Source organism: Xiphophorus maculatus, chromosome 20 (assembly GCF_002775205.1).
Source record: "Xiphophorus maculatus strain JP 163 A chromosome 20, X_maculatus-5.0-male, whole genome shotgun sequence".
Lineage (NCBI taxonomy): Eukaryota > Metazoa > Chordata > Actinopteri > Cyprinodontiformes > Poeciliidae > Xiphophorus > Xiphophorus maculatus.
The window spans coordinates 14,340,343-14,361,910 of record NC_036462.1 but is presented as its reverse complement, the minus strand read 5'-3'; the positions used below and the strand labels follow the sequence as shown (position 1 = coordinate 14,361,910).

Below are 21,568 nucleotides of genomic sequence, written 5' to 3'. Positions count from 1 at the left end.
AGAGAAGAGCATAATCTCAGACACATCCCTCTGCCTTCATTTTGTCACAAACAAAAGTTGCATAATATTTGTTTCACGGGCCATTGGACAAACCCATGTGAGAGTCCCCTTCTCTGGGGCCAAGAGCGACTGCAAAGTCCCGACCACTGAAGCACTCAGTCTCCGTCTTTTTCTCCAGACACAATAAACTGAATGAGATCTCACTGCAGGGCAACAGATGGACAAAGATGGGTGCAGAAATGCACTACCTCTTCTGTGAGAGGAGCTGTAAACACGCAGGACTTCAGTACCGTGCTCTCACGCTGCTGTGGCTCTCTGAATATTCATCCTCGTAGCCCTCCCACCGTATTCCCTCCCCCGCTCCCCCCATCTCTCCTCCCAGCCCTCGCCTGCGCGCTCCGTGCCGTTTTATGCCGAGCACAAGGCACACAGATGTAAGTTTAATCCAGGCAACAGTTAAAGCTGGGAAATGAATCCTTCCCCTTTCTTTTCTTTTTTTTTTTTTTACTGACAACTGTAGTCAGAAGAATTTTCATCAGTCAGCGCGTCTGTAAAGATGGACTTGGAGATGAAAACCTGCTGCTGGAACTGTGTGGCGTGTTTTATTCTCTCCATCATCTCTTTGTGTGGATCTAGTCGTTGCCAGGCTTGGCTACAAGAGGGTTTTTTTTTTTGTTTGTTTTTCTTTTAGAGAAAACTGCAGGACTACGACAGTTTTCCTTCATCTTCACATTAAACAGAAGGACGACTGAATGAATCAAAAAGAACACAATTTTTGTTTTTCCCATTTAGTTGGACTTCATGTCTCTAAATCAGTGATTGCAGCTTTGCTTGACCCCTGCTCAGAGGAAAAAGCAACAATGTAGTCCAGGGGTTTGGACTTTCTGGGACAGGATTTCCACCTGATCAGTGATCCGTCACTCTGTGTGAGCAAAAACCGTGGAGGGATTACTGACGGTCTCGCAGCGTTCGCCTCGATTTGGAGCATCTTTCAGACTCAATTAGTACACGTTTTTGGGAGGGTCCTCACACTCTGCCTTGGGGGAGTTTTTTCTGTTTTTATTCAGAGGAGAATTTAATCAGAGAAGACCTTAATTCAGCCAGAAGCCAGGATGCAGGTGTCATTAGTGTGCACAGATCACCGTGGGGGAGTGAGCCGCAACACAGAGGACCGGCTGAACCGTCAGAATGCCAACAGCCCCAGCACAGGAACCCGCAGCAAGTTCAGAGCGGTGGCGATGGTGGCTCGCAGTCTTGGGCAACTCTCAGTTCAGAGTGTGCCCTCCTCCAGCGAGCAAAGTGTGAAGACTGGCATGAAGTATAGGTAGGCATGTCTGAAGACATTCCACAGCCAAATTTCTTTGATATTTTGGATCTCTTATATTTTTCAGTTTGCCGCACTTGTTAATCTTGATAAGCTGTACTGTCAAAATTATAACGTCTATCTGAAAATGACAGTAACATTCCCAGAAAGATTTTACCTTAATTTTTTTTTTTGTCCCTTACAATGATGCACTTTGTAAATTCAGCTATAGACATTAAATTTGATCTTAGTTGTATATAACCAACTTTTAAGTGCTCAAAAAACAAACCTACTTTGAGGTGTATTCATATCTATAAATCGATATTTATGATTGAAAATGCTCAGATTTTTAGGACGACATTTTTCACATTTAGAATTGACTCCATTCTAAATGTTACGTCCGTTTTATTAAACACCATTCCTGGGATATTCCCCAATGATTTGCTTTTATATATGCAATAAATGCTATATATTTATGCATCTCACCCTTCAGGGAGTCAATGTGTATTTTTGTGATGTGCTCCAATTGATTAAAATAATCATTTAGAGCACAGATAAGATTTATTCTTCCAATACATTAAAGCATCAAAACTGAAAACTCCCTTAAGAACTTTTTCTGCATCAACTCACAAGAAAAGATGAAAAAAGAAATATCTATATTTATTGAAAAATGTCACCAAGTACTGCTTGCTTCTCCACTTCTTTCAAGCTTAATAAGAATTTGATTGTGTCTTGGGACATATGCGTTGATGCTTAAGCTTTTGCTTCCTTTATTTTTTGTTTCTGCCCCAATAGCAAGTAATCTTTAACACAAATTATTCTTTTTTACATTACATGCTTTGAAGTAATAAAAAAAAGCCCTAAGTCATAATTACCAAATCCGTTCAAGTGAAAGACTGAAAAGAAAATCATTATTGGCCAATAAGAAAAAGCCAGATTGGGGCAATTCTAGTATTTTTTGCAGTTCTGTAGCCTCCATTTTGATGAGGTTTTTATTTTAGTTCTGACAGTTACTAAGCTCTTTTTGTCAACAGGAAGCATCAGGGAAAGGAAGAATGACAATTCAATTTAACAGTTAAATAATTTAGCTATTTTGGCAAATATTTATTGCGCACATGCATTTTATATCAAATTTGCAAATGCCTCACATTTGCATGGTGAATTATTTAAATGAGCTCGGCTATTACGCGAATGCTGCAAGGGGAAAAGATGAATAAGAATGAAGATCTCTTCAAATGCACACTTAAAGCACTGAGTAGTGAGTGTCAGACTGAGCAGTGGCAGAGAGCTAATGATCAAGGGCTCTGTGTTAAAGTACACTGTGGTTTGTAATAAGCCGGCCAGTAATACTGTGTGTCAGCATTGCAGCACTTTTTGCTTCTAATTTCTTTCTTGTTTGTAATCATCTCTTGTTCTTTGTGTTTCCTTCTATTCATTCTAATGAAATACATTACCAGAAGGCTTTAATAAAGTGCAATCAAAGTAAAATTCTCATTGCTAATAATTTATTGTTAGGCTTTTGATTAAAAAATTACTAGATGCAAAGATTAATTATGTGGCTCATTTCTAATCTGCAGATATTGTAAAATTGTAATGTGGTTAGGCTGATTTTATCCAATTCCAATTTTACTCTAACAACTCTTAGAAAATTTATTAGCCACATTAGTAACTAAGGGTATAGGAGCAGGCATAATCTGGCAACGCTGTATGAAAGATGTCGCTATACAACATGAATTTAGAAGATTGTAAAATTGAGATTGTAAACTGTCTTTAGCAGGGCTGCCCATGTTTAGCAAAACATGCAATATATGAAAACATTGGTGAGTGTCGCGATGACAATATGACCCGTGACAAATGCCCAACCGAACAGTGTTGATGTGTTTCTGCTTTGGGTTCATTGCAAACACAGAACCCAGATAGTCAGCAGTTTATCCAGCTTCTGGGGGGGGAAAAAAAGAAAATGTGTTATTTTCATCTCAACAGCATGGTTTTACTGAAGAAGCAGCACTCTGCAGCATCTGTTTGAGAAAGATTTCACCTGGTTTTGTTAAAACCCCAATAAAAACATCATCTGTTGATAAACAAGCTACACTAAATATATCACTGACAGAGAGAACCTGAGTGCTTGAGTCTTCAAGCATTCAGGTGTATATTTAATATATATTGCAAACTAAGCATTTCTTGAATTAAAATTGTATGACTTGCAATATATGAACCAACCCTTTTCGTCAGCATGTTTTTTATTGATTAATGAACCAGAATCTTTCTTTTATGTGCTAAAAGTCTTTCTTTCGTTGCCTGAATAAACTGCATACATGTCTCAACATATTATAGAAATATTTTATATCTTCTTTGTCTTTGTGCTTTATCTAGTTTCGATTTAATCATCGATACTGAGAATACCTAACTTTGAGTTTTCTTCACTCAGTAACAGCATCTACACTCCAGTGTTATTACAGTAACCTGGAAGCACTGATTTCACTGACTGAAAAAATATAAACTAGTCCGACTAGCAGGTCAACGGTATGAGCAAATCAAGCTGAAAATTGTCAGATTCTAGTCAACATGCAATTTGTATGCACTGCCAAAAGGTCCCACAGGGTCACATATGCTGTACTGATACTTGGTTTTGTGTGTCAAACTGTACAACAATTCTTTGAATTAGAAACCAACAAACTGAATCGGTTCTTTTACCAGAAATATCTCGATGGGGCTTTTGTGTAGAATTGAAAACTTTTTTACTATTTGGTGTCAAGTTGTGCCTTTCCAAGTATTAAGCACAGTGAAAATAATGTGAGGGTTGATTTGTTGAACCGTATGACCCATCTCCGTCTGCAGCCACATCACAGTCTTCTGCATGTAATTTGCTGGCGGCAACCTCCTCGTGTTGTCTCACTGTCATCATTGAGCCTAATGATATTGAATGAGAAAAATCATTTGCAGCTCAGGGGCCAGCGGCTTTGCGTGTTCTTGTGCTTTCACAGTGTGCTACGAAGTACAGGACGGGATGTGTTCTTGTAAACTTGTATCTTATGTAAACCAAAGGAAATGCGCGTCGTGATGCGGCGGGAAGCCCCAAACGTTCCTGTACAGAGGGGAGGGCATAATGTCTGGGGTTTTGTTTGGAAGAAACGGGAACGAAAAGGAAAAGGAAGGGGAGATTGCTGGTGTATTCACAATGCCCAAGAGGAAGTACACTGGGATGAAGTGATCTGTGCTCGTGTCACTGTGAATCTCTCAAGCGCGCCTCTTGGAGTTGAGGCTTGCAAGCCCTTTAACATAGCCGTCCATTTCTCTTTTCATCTTTAGGATTTTCCCCGCCTCTCTTTGCTAAAAGGAGAAGGAATTTCTCATTTCTCTATTTAGACAGCTGAAGAGGTTTGTGGTTTTAAAACCGGGCCCCAAAAGAATACAGTAAAGCTGTATTATCCACCCGCCAAAAACTTTCCCTGATTATCCCCCTCTGCACAATCGCTGTGAAATTCAAATCAGACTCATTTGCATAAAATTCTCGCCTTCTCCTTGAATGGCAGCCTTGAGTTTGACCCGTCTGCATCTCTGAGTTTGTTTTCAGGTTAGTTTGGGAGTGACCTTACTCAGCAAGGCCACCAAAATCATCAAAGTGAAAGTCTTTTCACGGCACGGAGGAATTGCGGCAGCTTTATTGGCCTGCCAGCCGTTTTTAAATGGAACTCTGCATCTGACTGATACGACTGGGTAAAATCACCAAGCTTGACTGTGAATCGTCATCCTCTTCCAAGGAATGAATAAATGTCTTCTTTCTGGACTGAATTAATGATGCACACTAAATGGCTTGTGATTATGTAAAGCAGTCTTTGTCAGGGGATGTCTGTGAGATTGGGAGAGAGCAATGCAGGTGAGGCAGTTCATTCTGGTATTAGCTCTTCGTTCAGTCAGCCAAACCCTGCTGATGGGGAGAGTTTTATTTGCTAAGATGCAGCAAATCTCCAAAGTCCTGCTGAGTTACAAGAGCCAGAGCATGTATTGAATTCCAGCTGGGCTGCCATTTTTGTGCATTGTGCAGAAAAAAAGTTTGAAGGATTCACCTCAAACTGCTGTGGTTAACAAATGGGAACGGAAACAAAACTCCAGGGTATATTCAATAAGATGCCGTATGCTGGAAGTGTTCATTCTGCTTATGTTAGAGGTCAGATATCACTTACCGTCTGTTCTGCTGTTATTCATATTTTACTTTATTCTGAAACATTTGTGCAAGAAAGATTTGGGATGTCTGGACATGTAAGTTGCAAATCTCACATCATTGATTGATAAATGTTAGGGATGCACCAATATCAGAATCTGCACTGAAATTCATATTTAATATTAATATTGCTGTTATGGCCGATACCTGTTATTTACCAATGATTTATCTGATTTCACCTTTTTGACTCTGTTAGGAAAATGGCCACACCTCTGACATTTTTTCTCTGCTTAGTTAAACATCCTCAATCCTGCATTGCATCACTGTTACATGACCAGCAAATACAACATGGCCGACCAATGCCTTCACCTCCCAAAAGACAAACAAGAAGCAACAATTAAATTCAGTTCAAAAATACTTGATCAATTTCAAAGGAAAATTAAATGTTGTTGTAACTCATATTATTCAAGGTTCTTTTCAGAGTTGTTGTAGATGGTGATGGTTGTGGGCAGGAAGGATCTGCTGTAGAAGATTTCTGAAGAAGCCTCTGACTGAAAAACCACTCTGCTGTTGTATAACAGTTTTTTGAAGAGGATTCTCATGGTTTTCCATAATTTTCTTGATTTTATGAAGAATTTTTCATCATCTCCAGAGGTTCCACAGTCATCCCTATAACAGAACCAGCCTTCTTCATCAGGTTTTTCAGTATTTTAAAGTCCCTGCCTCTGAAGCGGGTAACCCAACAGATGATGATAGAAGGGATTGCAATCTTCACAAAAATATTGTGGAAGATCTGCATAAACTTGCTTCAAAGACAAAAGGACCAAAGTTTCCTCAAGAATTAAAGTCTGTTCTGTCCCTTCACTGTTGTCCAAGCAAACACAGAGGTATTTATATACCTCAACCACCTCCACTTCTTTTTTCATGATGAAAATAGTGTTTGACCTAACCCTGTGTCTTTTAAAATCTTCAGTCCTCTTTTTTGTTTTGTTCACTTTCTTTCACTTTGACATGATTGATCCCCTCACCAAGAGACAAAGCGTTCCATCAACTCTCTGTACTCAGCTTCTTTTCCATCTTTAAGTCAAGTCAAGTTCATTTGTATAGCACATTTCATCATCAAGGCAGTTCAGAGTGTTTTACATAATAATAATAATAATAATAAAAAATACAAAGTCACAAAAAAGTACCATACAGCTAATAATTGAGAAAACCAGTAACAATCATTACATTTTAAGGAAAATAGCAACATTGAAATATAGATCAAGGTAGACAGTGGTTTGTTGCCTACAATGCATGTCATGTTGCCTTTCTTGCAACAACCTTGCTATGGCGACCCCAACCACGTTGAAGTCTGTCTCCACTGTTATGGAAAATGACCTGACAGGTCAAGTTCAGCCAAGCAAACGGTATCACAACCCTTTGAGGATTCACTTAAAGTTTCCTTCTCTTTTTGATCATTTAGAATTCCCCCATCAGTTTATCTGTAAATTGAACATGTAATTCAGGATATATCGACCTGCAGAAATACTAACTCAATGAACCAAACTGGAAGGAAAACACAGACAGAGATCAATGTGATGCTAATAGAACATGGCTAATTAGCTATTTCAAAACCACAGTAGTTATCTCACTGTGTCATCAATAATATTCACACATAGTGTGTTTTACCCACATGAATGAAAATATTGTGACTCAATCATATCACTGAATAAGTGAGAAACGGAGACAGCAACTCAGCAGTGGTCCAATGAAGCAGGTCACGTTAGCACCCATTGTTGCTCTTAGCAACATTATGATCATTTTGAAACAAGTAAAAGATTATTAGTTCTGATTCCCATTTTGCCCGTTGACTCTAATGCAATAAGAGATTAATACACTTTATTTAGCCATAAATGACATAGATATGAATTATTTAGAGAGGTCTTAAAATCCACAATTTCTCAGCAGAATATAGAAAAATAATTTTAAAGCTATGGTGTTCAAAGTTATGAACACAACGCCCTTCTAACATTTTCAAATCGACATTTGATAGGTGCAAAATGAAGCCTTCAGGTTCCAAAGTCTGTTACAAAACGACCAAAACTGCAGTGGTATTAAGTGACTAAGGTGCAAAGTGGTCAATACCTGATCCCTAATACTTGTCAATGCATCCTGCAAAATAAAGTCTTGTTCCCCAAGCATTTTCATTTCTTCGGCAAAGACATCATCAGCTATAAAACACTTTTGCTCTGTTGCAGTCGCTTGCTTACTGGAGGCCCGACTAAGTCATAGCTGACTCACCACCTGTTCTGGTGTAAATCTACTAATAAGTCGCCTTAAGATTCCTCATCTCATGATGTCCACTTTTACTTTCAGAGTTGACATTGAGCCCCAGTAACAGTGGATGGCCTCTGGAGGTCTTGTGTAAGCGGATGGCATTTAAATCGTACCGCTGGGCTGCTTAGAGTTGGCCTTTATAATTTTTTAAAAGCAAAGCAAAAAAAAAAACAACAAAAAAAAATCAGTTCTCAGTGGTTATTGTTGCTCAGTCCACCTTGAAGTCGCCTGAGAAAACAGATGGCAGAAATAACAAGAAGGAAAAGTGACAAGATTTACAAACAAGGACTTTACACATTTAGTTATTAATTAGTGCTGTGCATCTTTAATGTTACTGGTTGCCATAGCAGAGCTGAAGACGAGGTGATGGAGCTCAGTTTGGATCACATTTGTGTTTTGTTTAGGATTTTTTTTAAGAATATTGCCTTTTTTATTATTGTTACACAAATGCATAATTGCTCATCGCTCAGGCTCTGCTGACAGAAGCTGTGGGCGTATGAGCTTTGGGGCGTCATGAGTGTGGGTGCATGCTGGGACATTTCTCCTGCATTCTGAGGGCTCTCATCATCAGGGAGCCAGCTTTCCCCCCCAAATTCAGATATAAATCACAAGCAGACCCTGGAAGTCAAACAGAACGCTTTTAGAGATTATGAGAGGTTAGTTTGTAGACTCAAAGCAGAGACTTGAGGTCACAAACATTTTTTAGGTACCATCTGTAATGTGGACGCCTCAGCCATCTTTTCTCTGGGGGTGTTGGGAGAAACTGATGAACAATCTAGCTAACGTAGGCTTGTGTTGCACAGAGCACGGTGAGATTTTGTTTGTTTTGGGAGGAGCAAATGAAATGTTTCCTCTGTTTCTTTAAGCATGTGAGGGAGATACTTGTGTTTATGTTGAAGGAGGAGAAAAAGGCAGCTGTTCTTTTTTCGCCTCACTGATAAAGTTTAATTAGAGCCTCTGTTTGCATGTGTGTGTTGCTCCCCTCTCTCTCTGTTTCTCTGCATGTTAGTTTCATTAAAGCTCTAGAAATAGCTTCTTCCATTTATTAATTCTGCTGTCAAAAAGCACCAGTTCTTGATTTGGTGAAAATCTGGTGAGATTACAGGTGCCTCTTAATAAATTAGAATTGAATCACAGTTGATTTATTTCAAGAATTCAAATGAAAGGAAATGAAACTCATTTACTATAATTCAATACACACAGGGGATATATTAAAAGAGCTTGTTTCGTTTGATCATTCTGGCATACAGTCGATAAATACTCTATAATCAGTTTCTTTCTAAATAAAAGCCTTGCATCAGAACAAATAATAAGGGATTTAAACACAGACGTTTTGATCCACTGAATTGTATGTTCATGTTCTTCACATTTATTGGGTTTCTGATCCTTTTGCATGAATTAATGCATCAATGAAGCATGACATGGAGGCAACAGGGCTGCAGAATACCTTTTTGCTCTGGTGACACTGCTTCACTCAACTGTTTTTATGAAGTGCATCAACACAAAGGTTAGGAGAACCTAAATTTTTATCAGGCATCACATTTAACGTTGCACGTTTGCAGTTTAACTTTATTTGTAAATCACTCTCCATGAAGACAATATTGACTTGTAAATGATTTACTTACAATCTGGTCAACATAAAGTTCTTTATATGAAGCAGAATTGGAAAGACGGGTAACTTATTGAAAAAAGTGCTTAAAGTGATTTAAAGAGCTGAAACGTGAATCTAAGAACCTCTCAAGATAAACAAAATGAAACAATGAAATTAAAGAAAATATAAGTTGTAAGTGCAAATGTTTTCAGCGCCAAGCATCTATGAACATTTCAAACCCACCATTTCATTACCTTCAAGTCAATCCATTTATATCCACCTGTTCTGTAACTATATCATCAGGATGTTTTAGGTTAAAGTTGCTTCTTTTGCCATCTTCTGTTTACATTATGACAGATTAACTTCATCTGGCATGTATTGACTGGTCACAGATTAGTACTTTGACCTGTTTAGGGGGAAACCTAAATCATCAGACTGACTTCAAATGAACAAGTTTTAGTCTGGATAAGCCGGAGCCTCATTGAACTTTGACTTTGTTCTACATAATGAAGGGGGGAAAATGAGAACAAATTGAGATGAGACTACTCCAAAGCAGAGGAGCTTCAGTAAGACACGGCATCTTGCTCAATCATGTGTGTTACAAATATTTAACCAAAACATTTTCTTAATTAGACAGATGGCAGAAGTTTGATCTGAACTCGTAGTGTCCAGCTCATATTTTTTTCAGCAACTTTTTCTTTACTGGAAAAACATCTACAATGGTTTGTTTTTTATAAGATGTATCAAAATCTCTTCATTGATTTAATTTAATTATTTCTATTTATTTTGAAGAGGTTCCCTTCCAGCTTCTTGAATCAGGGAATCCTTCTCAGCTTGCTTGTTTATAATATATTCAATATTCTGTCAGAAAAGATTAAGATAAAAAGTTAAATCAGGAAGCATGTGCAATCAGTAAAGCTTTCTTTATTGTTGTACCTTTTTTTGTTGTATAAATTTTGAGAGACCTAAAACCAGTGCTGTCTTTTCCATTGTATATTAAATTGCTAATTAACCAACATTTGTTAAATTTAGCTTTAATGCCAAACACACAATGACAGAACAGCTTCCAGAGTAAACGTGTAGACAGTGGCAGTATAATGGACATTACCGAGAGAAAAACTTTGACTTTCTTTTTTCTTCTTGCCTGTAATTGCCTTGGTTATTTGCACACTGTGCCATTTTATGTGGTAATTATAAGTGAAGCAAGTTCTAATCATACCTGAACATTTATCTGAGCAATTACAGCCCTGCTCAGAGGAACGGTCTGTATTAATGTCTGAGTAAATCACAAACAAACATTCATCCAGAGGTTCCCTCATCAAAGTGCTATCAGTAACTCAGCCAAACATGAATCACTAATCAGGTGTTGGGTTTATGATACTAGGTTTGACTAAGAGGAGCAATATTAAATTTTCTGACATGCTAGAGGTGCATTTGACGTATACAGTTAAAATGTTCTTTGCAAATCTCCGAAATTTTTATATTTAGACTTTGTATTTTCATTTTTTTTTATTTTCAGACTGCTTTGAATTTTATTAATTAGAACTCAAAACACAAAAAAAATAGTTCACAAATAACAGACATAACAAAAAGGGACTAGATTCAGGACCCGTAGCAGACCTGCAATCTGTAAAAACTGTTACCAGTAATTTATATTTATGGCAATAAACACAGATTTATTGCCATAAATAATTCTGTATTTATAAAAACAACTATCAATAGTATTGTTTATCAAAACAGCAAATTTGTCACACTTGGGGATTCCTGTTTAGTGCAACAAACACTAAAAGGTTGTCAGTTAAAACAAACCAAAAGTGTCTCTTTAAAAAAATAACTGAAGACACTTTAAAATTGTCTAAATCTTCAATCTGCTAATGAGTAAAAAAAAAAAAAAATAATTCAAACAGTCACTGACAGCTGTAATAAAATGCTTTAATGCCAGTCTCTTTGTGGCATTATATGAAGCTGTTTATTTCCACCAAATTAAATCACATTTGACATCTCATCATATCAGCTTTATTTCAATAGCACCAACTGACAACAAATGTAATCTACGGACACTTTGAAAACTAAATGGATCCAAAAAAAAAACTACACAGAACGATCGATCAGTGGGCTGATTTTTTTTTTCTGAAGTCTTTTTCTAACTTTTATTATTTGGGGAATAGATCGTGTGAAATTTCTACTACAACTGATCAGTGGCGAGACGCGCTGCAAACCCAGCGTGCAACCAGTGACACGTAGCAACACATTCTTCAGAGAACAAAGTGGTGACAAACTGAGCCCTTTTCTGACAATGTGCTAAAAGCTCTGAATTGGTCTAACCTTTCTATAACTGTGGAGGTTGTGTGATGCATAAGTTATCCTGTTGCTGCCATTCGTGGTGCTTTCTTTCCCAACTTGAATTTCTTCCTCATTTTCCGAACTGGCAGCGCTCTGACCACTGCCTGCTGCTGATAACACACTGACTACTCATGCAGTAAATACTTTCCCTAACACCCGTTTAAAAACCTGAAACTGTCCAAGTTTCACACTGAAGAATAAAACTTGTATTTTCTTCTCTTTCGAAGCATAAAGTCAAATGTCTTACAGTTAGTTATTTAATGGGTTGCAAATCTTTTTTCTTTGTTTTTCAACAACTTCCTGTACGGCGCACCGACACAGAGAGGTATCAATCTAAGTCTCCATTCAAAGGAGGATTAGCATATTTCCAAAAATGTAAAATTATTCTTCTCAATTCAACTCTGGAAAGAATCTCCTTATTCATTCTCCTCCAGTCAAATCTGACACTTACAAATCCATATTGGGCTTTGATCTGACGGAGAACAAAGTCTTTTTGTCCACAGCTACAAAAGAAGGTCACCCAACAGTGAGATACGATTAAAACCTCAAGGTGGAAAGCTGAAGATTGCTTTTCATTTAAAAACAGAAGCAAACAACAATGACATTTTAACATTTTAATGTATTCACAGCTATTGTGCCTAATTGTAATTATCCTTGTGAGAAGACAATTTTCTGATATCACCAAAATGTTTTAGTTGTCTTTTCTTCTATCTTTTGCATTAATTTGAATTGAAGAAAACTCATTTAAAAAGAGGGTTACCTTTGTAGGTTAGGGCCACAGATGAGGTTTTATTCATACTTCAGTTGGTTATTGGTGAACATATCCCTCCACGTGTTCCAGCTTCGTTAACGTTTACTCGTTTTTCATCCTGACATCTACACAGCCTCTGTAAAACTCCAGCGACTTTTGGCCTTTAGGTCTCACTAGAGCACACTTTAATTTGTAAAGTTGCAGATCTATGCTTGATATAAATATGCAGTCATCGCTCCATACAAATGATTGCTCTGAAGTGCAGTAGTGGGCTGAGATTATCACTAAAGTAACAAGAGCTGTAAAGTATTCAATAATTCACTCAGGAATATTGTCCTTATAAAGTCACAGACCAATTAATTTCTTAGTAACTGAATGCGTTTATCCCGGCAGTGAAATAGATCCAAGATCTAATGAAAATGGCCTCATCACATTTTCCTTTCGACGAAATCCTTCTACTGTCTTTGGCCACTTGAGCCATCGCATGTCTCATCTGTGCAGTCAAGGTGTCTGAATAGAAAGAGTGATATTAATCTAAGATCTTCAATGCTTCTCCTCTGTGTAGAATATTTAAAGGACTGATAATACTCCAAGAAAATTTTTTTATTTTTTTGTTTTTATTTTATTACTTGATAAACTTTCAGGTTGGTATTATTAATTAAATTGTCAGCTATTTTTGAGCTGATTTGTTTTTCTGTGGAACAATAGACCAGATCAACTCATCTATTGGAGTTATTACATTTTGATTTGGCAGATAACTGATTGATCAAGTTGTCATTAATAGGGTTTATGCATAGTTGTGAATTCAATTTTTATCATTGTGTGTGTCCATCTTACCTGTGGTTCAACAACAGATGCAAATTAGCTCCATATCGTTGTCCAAACCAACTAGAGAAAGTAAAGGGGTCCTACCTTTTACTTTCTCTAGCCAATCAATCAAAACCAATCAATTCCTTCTGATTGGCTGTGATCCAGCTGTTCATCTATGTGTGTACGCTGTGTGCGGCAGTCAAACCTGAGTAGACTAGACTGGTCAGATAAGTAGATTGGGTGCAGTGTGGATGAGCAGAGAAAATGAAAAGATTGATTGAAAACTTTTTCGGCAGGTTAAACCCCAAACTGTCTGAAAATCATTACCAATGCTAAGACGTGGACTAACCTCCTAGGTTATGTGCAATTTTGCTCAAAATCTGCACCTCCAGTCTGGTCCCTCTCTGTTGATAATTTCGGTGTCATAGTTCTTGAGATGTCAAGTTTTAATTTCAGATATTTCAAACACCTCTTAGTAAGTTTCCTGTTTTGTACAATTCTTTTTCAAATAAACAACCTTATGTTTACTAAATTATTAAGTAACCATTTACAAGCCAATATTGCCTTAATGAAGAGTGATTAAAAAAACAACAACCAAAAACGGTAAAATGTGATGTAAGATGCAACAATTTGGAAGCGCTTAACTTTTGTACTAGTGTACAGCCGTTACTCTCTTCTTATTGAGAAGGATGTCAGAGGGACGACTTTACTGTAAGGGCTCCTCTGCTGAGCCTCACCTGGAACCTGACCCCACCGTAGCAAAGGGCCACTGCAGCAGTACAAAGCAGTAACCAAGACCGTTCTAATCAAATATCCAAGAGAACAATACGCCTATGAAAGGGCATCCTTAAATGGGAGTAATGGCAAGGGCAGAACTGCGTATTCCAGTGTCTTTATTAGATTGTCTGGGAAGTCTGTAAATGCTTCTTTGGAACATGAGTTGTTTTTTTGTTTTTTTTTTAGAAAACTTTGTGCACTTCATCCAGTCACCCTGCTTGTGAATCAGCTGCCACTGATTAGTTCCGAGAGATAAGCAGTGTCCAATTCTGGTTTATTCTGATTGCTGACCTCCTGATTTCAATTGATCTGCATTTCTTTTCATGCAAATGTGTTTATGTGAAGGGTTTCATGGCGTTTCATTGGAGTAGTATTGAATTCAACTGGAAATAAGGGAACAGCAAAACAAATCTGACTTGTGCAAACTTTCATCTGAGTTTAAAAATTAAAAGTAAAAACTGCTGCATAAAGCTGGTTATTGATGTTTCCCAAGTGAATGTGCCAGAATCTGATCACAAATATACACAAATTCTAAAACTGATAGTTTGTATTTTAATATTCGTTCTTATCATGAAATAATCCAACACATTTATTGTTGCGTTTATAACTTTTAAAAGTGTCATTTAGGTATTTTGATTTGATGCTTAGATTCAACAAAAAGTATAGAATATACCTTCTAAGTATTATTTTAGAAAATGTGCTTATTGTGCAGAATATTATTATATTATTATACTCTGCATACAGTGACCCAAGTATAAGACATGAGTTAATAGGTCTAGCTTTCTGCTGAGGAATCCATCCTCCTCCTGCCAGCTGCTCAGCAGACATGCTACCCCCAGCTCACCATCTGTAAATTACTTTATTCATACTACCTTAATACTTGTGATGCTATTCATTAACTTCCATGCCATTATTTTTGTGACTAAAATATTTACAAACATTCAAACTAGAGACAAGAAGTATAGAAGCCTTCAAGAAGTTCAGGAGTAGCTCTGCTGCCACAGCCACATTTTCCTTTGGCCTCTCATTGAAAGATTTTTATTTTGAAGCTTTTTAAAAACTTTTATGTACCATGATATTTATGGTGAACGTGCAATTAATACTCAAGAATATGAATAAATTTTATTAATAGGAATGTGATTCTTAGTTTCATAATTTAGGATTAGTACAAAAAATACACAGGCCCTCCCTGAATGTTCTTGTATAGTGTTGCAAACAGTAGCAGAGAAGGTGCAAAATATGGATGTTTTCAAGTAAACATGCATGTGTAGTTAATGCTACAGTAAAATTTATAAAATGACATGTATTACTGATAAAGGTGCATTTATCAATAATAAAAACCTATTATCACAATCAACATTTAAATTCTAATATTTACAATCTTAAAATACTGTAAAAAATACATACATTTATTCACGGACATGTATTTCTTGTGCTCTGAGTGAAGAAATAGCTGCTTTCCACTACAGTAAGCACTTTGTAGCTTCAACACTTTTATATTCCCAAAATGTTTTGATTCTGCACCTGGTTTAACCAGTTATAGACCTACCATGTTGGAGATGGGGAGGCAGTCTAACGCAGAAAGTGTCGTCATGTCATGCAAAACAAGGGATAATGCCGCACCATGACATGCACATGTTGGGGAGGTTTCCGTTTAGCACACTGTTACCAGAGCATGAATGTAACAACACTGGTTTATTGTTCAAAGAAACTTTTAAAGTATGAGAGGGTAGGTGTTTACCAAACTACTGAGGGAGATTTGCCACAGATAAAAGATATCTTAAAACTTTCGTCCCTCTCCTTTTAATGTTTTCTGTACTTGTCCAGTCGTCACTTCAATGGTTCCTTTGGACAGTGACAGTAAAAGTAGAATCTTTAACATTTTCTTTCCTAGTTTTGGTTTATTTGCAGCCTGAATTCAAGCCTCTTGTTATGACCCTGTTGAGATTTTGAAATTAAACCAGAGTGACGGTTCAGCATCCTCCAACTCAAACATCTGTACTGATTCACATGCTCACACTTCTGTTTCCCTCTCTACTCTGCAATATACAGCCAGCCTTAAACAGATTATTTTAGTTATCATCCCACATACCAACTTCCACTCCTGCATGTTACATCATCCCTCATGGCACATTTATTTATTTATTTATTTATTTATTTATTTATTCACTTATTCACTGTTAAGCAAGAGTAACAAACTTCATATTTTATTCTCAGCACATTTGGGATCTTTTTTATATATCAGATGTGGATATACAGTTTGAGTCCTTTCTAAATCAGTTTAAAAGAGAGTTTGCTTCTGCTCATAACTCTCATAACTCTTAACATCCTGCATGTTAACAGGGAGCAAAAGACATCAGAGGAATCTTTAAAGGCTCGCAAGAATCCAAGCTGTGAATGTCACCAGAAGGGTTGGTCTGGGCTTTGATTGGCTCAGATACAGCGGCTTTCAGAAGCAAGTTGTTTTGAGCAGTCAAAGTTGCTCATTGCTGAAGGGGATTTTAGTCACAGGGAGGCTGAGAGAAATTTCTCTGGATGTCTTGGTGGGCCTGCTTAAGAGCCATTGCCCCCTCCCCTCTGATTTTCCTTGACATTTCACACCCCGCACACACACACGCATATTGTCAGTGTTGATTTGCACATTGCCTTTTTGCTCATCCATTTTCCTCAGAGCTGCAGAAGATGCACGCTCACTCCAAATCCATACAGCGTTCTGTTTTTTTTTCCAACTTCTGCGACTGCAAGCCCCGACTGTAGTAAAAACCAATGACTCCAGAAAGCATATGGGAAAATTTATTTTCTTGCCATACTTGCTTACCTACAATATGTGCTACCCAGTCACTGTGAACAATAAAACAAACAAAAAAAGATTTACATTGCTCCTTGAAGCTGCCTTTGGAGCACAAAACCTTCACAAATCACTGCCACCTCAGCTCAACATTAATGTGAATATATTCCTCTGTTTTGACAGAAACCTTGGAAAGTCTGGCCTGCGGGTTTCCTGCCTTGGATTAGGTGAGATCATGACACAATCTGAAAAGCAGCACACATGATGAATTTGTGTGCAAAGCAAATGACCTTTCTGCTTTATTTTTTACATTACCTTTATAAAAGAAGGCACCGCTTCTACTTCAGAAAGTGAAAGATTTGCTCAAACTTTTAAAATTTTTAGGCTGACATTTTACATTATGTGCTATTTTAGGACATAGCATTGTAATGACAAAAAAATGTCTCAAAAGGTTTATTCATATAAGTAACTCAATGCACATATTATGTAGAATCGGTATGCAGAGACTTACATAAAAAAATATCTATATTTGGTGTGATTGTCTCTCACAGCTAAAAAATACAAAATAAATCCAAAGGTGGGCTTCTCTGAAAATTCACATATTGCATAAAACCAATATAAAAAACAAAGATTTCAAGAGAAATATTAGCATCCATCTTCAAAACACACTCATTCTCAGTTCTATGAATTACAGCATTGACACATTGTAACATTGAGGCACAAAGCCTGTGGCATTACAGAGGCGTTAATGGAGCCCAGGTTGCTAAAAGAAGAAATGTAATTCCTTTGACATTTTGGGTTTTTCACGAATGGCTCAACACAAGAATCGTGACAGTTTCCATGAGCATTAACTATTTATGAGCATTGCAACAGTATACATAGCAGGAAGCACCGACTCCAGCTGCAACATACTCTTCTAATCTCTAGGTTGCATTTTTTTCCTAAGTGCTAATGCACTTTTTTGAACAGAGATTTTCCTTCCACTGTATTTTCCTGCAATATCCTTGGTTCACTGTGTGAACCAGCAGATTTGAACTTTTGTGGCTTTCACTTTCAGATGGGAGGGGCTAGTGACTGTCTTCTGGTCAACTGTTAAGTCATCAGGGTTAGTGTTAGGGTTAAACCTTTACTTGGTTATAACAAAACATTTCTGTATTAAAAATACTAAATAAATAAATGTTTATCATGTTTGTCATAATGAATGTATATAACAAAACCTGAACTATTGGAACTACTTTAAAAAGTATTATCGGTTTTATTGCTACTTCAGAAAGTTTAACTTTTTGGGGGTTGAACTTGTTTCTTGTAGAATATGTTCATATGTTTAGAATATATGCTGTCTCTTCTTACCTATTTATTAGTGTGTGTTCATGACGTGGGTCTGCCTCCTTGTCACCTTCTGCAGGAACATGGGTGACATTCGGTGGACAGATAACAGATGAGGTGAGAGCAGATGGATCCGTTAAAGCTTGAGATTAAAAACATTCACAGTGAAGTTTCCTTTCCCAGAATGCTCAGCAAACCCAGTTTTACCTCCTTCTTACTGTAAATCTGCTGCCGACAGCCAAATAATTCACCTTATTAATTGGCACTGTAGCCATCTTTAGTCTTGGGAAGGCAGATGAATAATTAAGAAGCTGTAATGCTTCACATCAGCTCATCCTGCCCCCCTGTCTGCTTTTTACCCCTTGTTTTATCAACAGATGGCAGAGCAGCTGATGACTCTGGCCTATGAAAATGGCATCAATCTGTTTGACACAGCGGAGGTCTACGCTGCTGGGAAGTGAGTATATCCTGTATCGCTGTGACGGCAGACATTGCCAAGCTTCTAGTTGCTGATAGATTGTGATTCCTCAAAGTACAGATACTTTACTGGCTCACTGTTCATGTCAAGTGTGAGTCATCAAGAAATAATACACTTAATTTGTGCAGCAGTAATAAAAAACAGTCTTTATCATGACATGAACACAATCTGTCTCCCTCTCTGCAGTTCATAAATATTCTGTTCATGCCTCCTGCTAAAAACATGCTCTGATTACAGGTCAAAGCGACCGGTTCACACCTAAAATACACCTGGGCTTGCTTATCAAGTAATCAGTTATGATTATATGTTCCTGCCAGGCTTTCTAGTTAAACAAATGTGCACAATATTTTATCATAAAAATGAATCGGGAAAGAAAAACGAGAACAGGTGCAATTTTGCAAACTGTAATCATTCCAGATAAGTAGTTTTTAAACTTTTCGGATTTAAAAAGATACTCTGCTTTCACCTCAGTCGGGCTTTGATGAAACTAGTAAGATCTTTTATTTAAGAAAAGTCTTTTGAAGGACAAAATGTTCTTTTTTTATGGCAATCAAGAAAGAAAATTGGAACTGCACTTTGCAAGAACAGTACAGACATTAGATATAGCTCCATTAGCCGCTAGTTATCTGACCTTCAAACCTTAATACATTTTTGTCTGCAATGAAACCCAGCAATTTTACAAAATCTCAATCTTTTTTGGAGTTCTTGGTCTTTCTTAAAAGAATTATGTGACCTGCTTATTAATGTGCAGGTTTTATTTTCACTGCCAAAAGGGAAAAAACAGGGAAAAACCACAAACCAGAAGTGGCACCTCAACCACCGGCTGCACTTTCATTATTCATAAATTATCCATATTTGCACTTATCCAGAAATAAAATCATGATAAAGCCTTGAATATATAAATACTTTAACCTGATTTTGGATTAAAAATCCTAGCTAAATTGCTTACATCAAGGTCTCTATGCTGAATTATTTTCAAAACTGGAAATAGATCATTTAAGGCTTGAAAAAGCTTCGGTTTTACTATAGAATTGCATTGAATTTTATGTAAAAAGTATTTATTCATACTTGAAAATTTAGGTGAATCACAAACTTCAATCTATTCTTCCAGAATTTTCTGTGTTAAAAAGCAGTGTGTAATTGTGAAGTGGAAGGATATTTTGAAAATGAGTAAATGCAGATCTATGTGCACAACTGTATTCAGTCCTGAGTCGATATTTAGTGCAGCTACCATTTGCTGCAATCACAGCTGCAAGGCGGCGTTTAGTATATTTCTGCTCATTCCTCCTGCACTTCCTACCACATGTCTGCTGTCCCCTACATGGCTTGAGGCAAAAACAACCTGGTGTGACTTTCTTTTGACAGTGATTTTTGCCACTCTCTCATAGCAAGGCCAGATTGGTGCAATAACTGTCCTGTCAAAATATTATCCCACCTGAGCTGTTCATCTCTGCAGCTTTTCCAGACGTACCATGATTTTGATTTTCTAACCTTGTTTAGGAGAACAGCCAAGCCAGTCATTGTGTTGGTGACAAAGGACAAGTACAAGTTTATGTGAAGTAATCTGGCCAGATGTATGTTATCATCTAAAGCTCCAGCCAATAGGATCTCAGCGCACCCTTAATGACAAGTCTTCATACATTCAAGGCTGGATGCTCAAATCAACTCATGTCTTCTGTTATGTTCAGTTTTTTTTCACTCAGGTGGCAGAAATTCCCAAAAAGTGCAGCTCATGTAAATCACATAGTTAAAAACTTTACCATCAGTGGAGAGATTTAAAATTCTAACAAGCAAAAAGACTCCAAACATATTTAATAAAACATAACTGCTCTATTTCCGTCACATTATGTTTGTTTTTTTATGTTTTATTGCATCTTAATTATTTAGTTCACCCTCTCCTTGAGTATTGAGTTAGCAGTTAGTGCCACTAACTGCTTTTCTTACCAACTTTAAAATATTTTCGAAGATTTTTGTGTTAAATACAGTTGTTTAGCCTCCATAACCCATTAATGGGTCTATTTTTTGTATGAAGTAAAATAATTATTTGTTTAGAAGATGAACGGTGATGATGTTTTAACCCCTCTTGCCTCTCTCTGCCTCAGGTCTGATATGTTTTGAATTCCATTATGGATTAATCTGGCTTTGTAGTGACTTGGAGGCTTTGAAATAATCTAAGGGATTATCTTTGGCAAACAACATATCTGATTAACTGCAGCATGTCCGTTTTTAATCCCCTGAGAATATTTGTTGCTATCTGCTCTGTTTTTGAAAGATGCATCAGCAGAATATTTAGGATTAGAAATAAGGACAACCACTGAAACATCAATCCTCCCCCCCCCCAAGTCCTTTGCGGCTCGTGTCTGATGCACGTCACCTCTCTGTGTTGTTTTATGTCAGAACCAGGAAAACGAGCACAAAGTTGATCTTTGACACAGCTGCAGTCCCTCCTCTGGCTTTGATCTGTAAAACAACCTGCAGTTAAACACAGAGACAAATCTGGCATGTGAGAGCATTTGTGTGACAGCAGCTCAGTATTTGTTGCACAGGTGTTAATCCTGACAGCGCCGAGGAGCTTACATGACACACACGCGCGCGCAAAAGAGTGGAACACACTTTGCACATGAGTGTGGAAAAGGCTTTCATGTGAAGCCGGAGGATGAGTTGGGTGCAGAGTCAGCTGCTTCAATGTTGCTACTGTACTGTAGCATGTGCAGACTAGCTTGACATTAGGCTGCTTATTGTAGCTTTAGAAAACAAAAATCACATCACATGGATATCTGCAGTGCTGATATATATATATTTTTTTACATTTTATCACTCCAAAACCACAATTTGTAATGTATTTGTTTATGATAAAGCTGGATGAGTTCTTGTATTTATTTGTTTATTGCCATAACTGACTAGCTTTTCTGTACCAATG

General features: G+C 37.3%; 1 protein-coding gene across 5 annotated transcripts in view; it reads left to right on the top strand.

Moving 5' to 3' along the window:
• Positions 1–21,568, top strand: part of LOC102227926 (voltage-gated potassium channel subunit beta-2) — a 94,899-nt gene that overhangs the window by 57,534 nt on the left and 15,797 nt on the right. For 4 of the 5 annotated variants that reach the window (XM_005796953.2, XM_005796952.2, XM_023324696.1 and 1 more), the window contains 3 exons: positions 17,028–17,071; positions 18,250–18,287; positions 18,548–18,627. In XM_005796953.2, the coding sequence (XP_005797010.1) occupies positions 17,028–17,071; positions 18,250–18,287; positions 18,548–18,627 (162 nt within the window). Of the gene's footprint in view, positions 1–437; positions 1,325–17,027; positions 17,072–18,249; positions 18,288–18,547; positions 18,628–21,568 lie in introns of those variants that run through there. The other variant, XM_023324694.1, reaches the window with a different exon arrangement.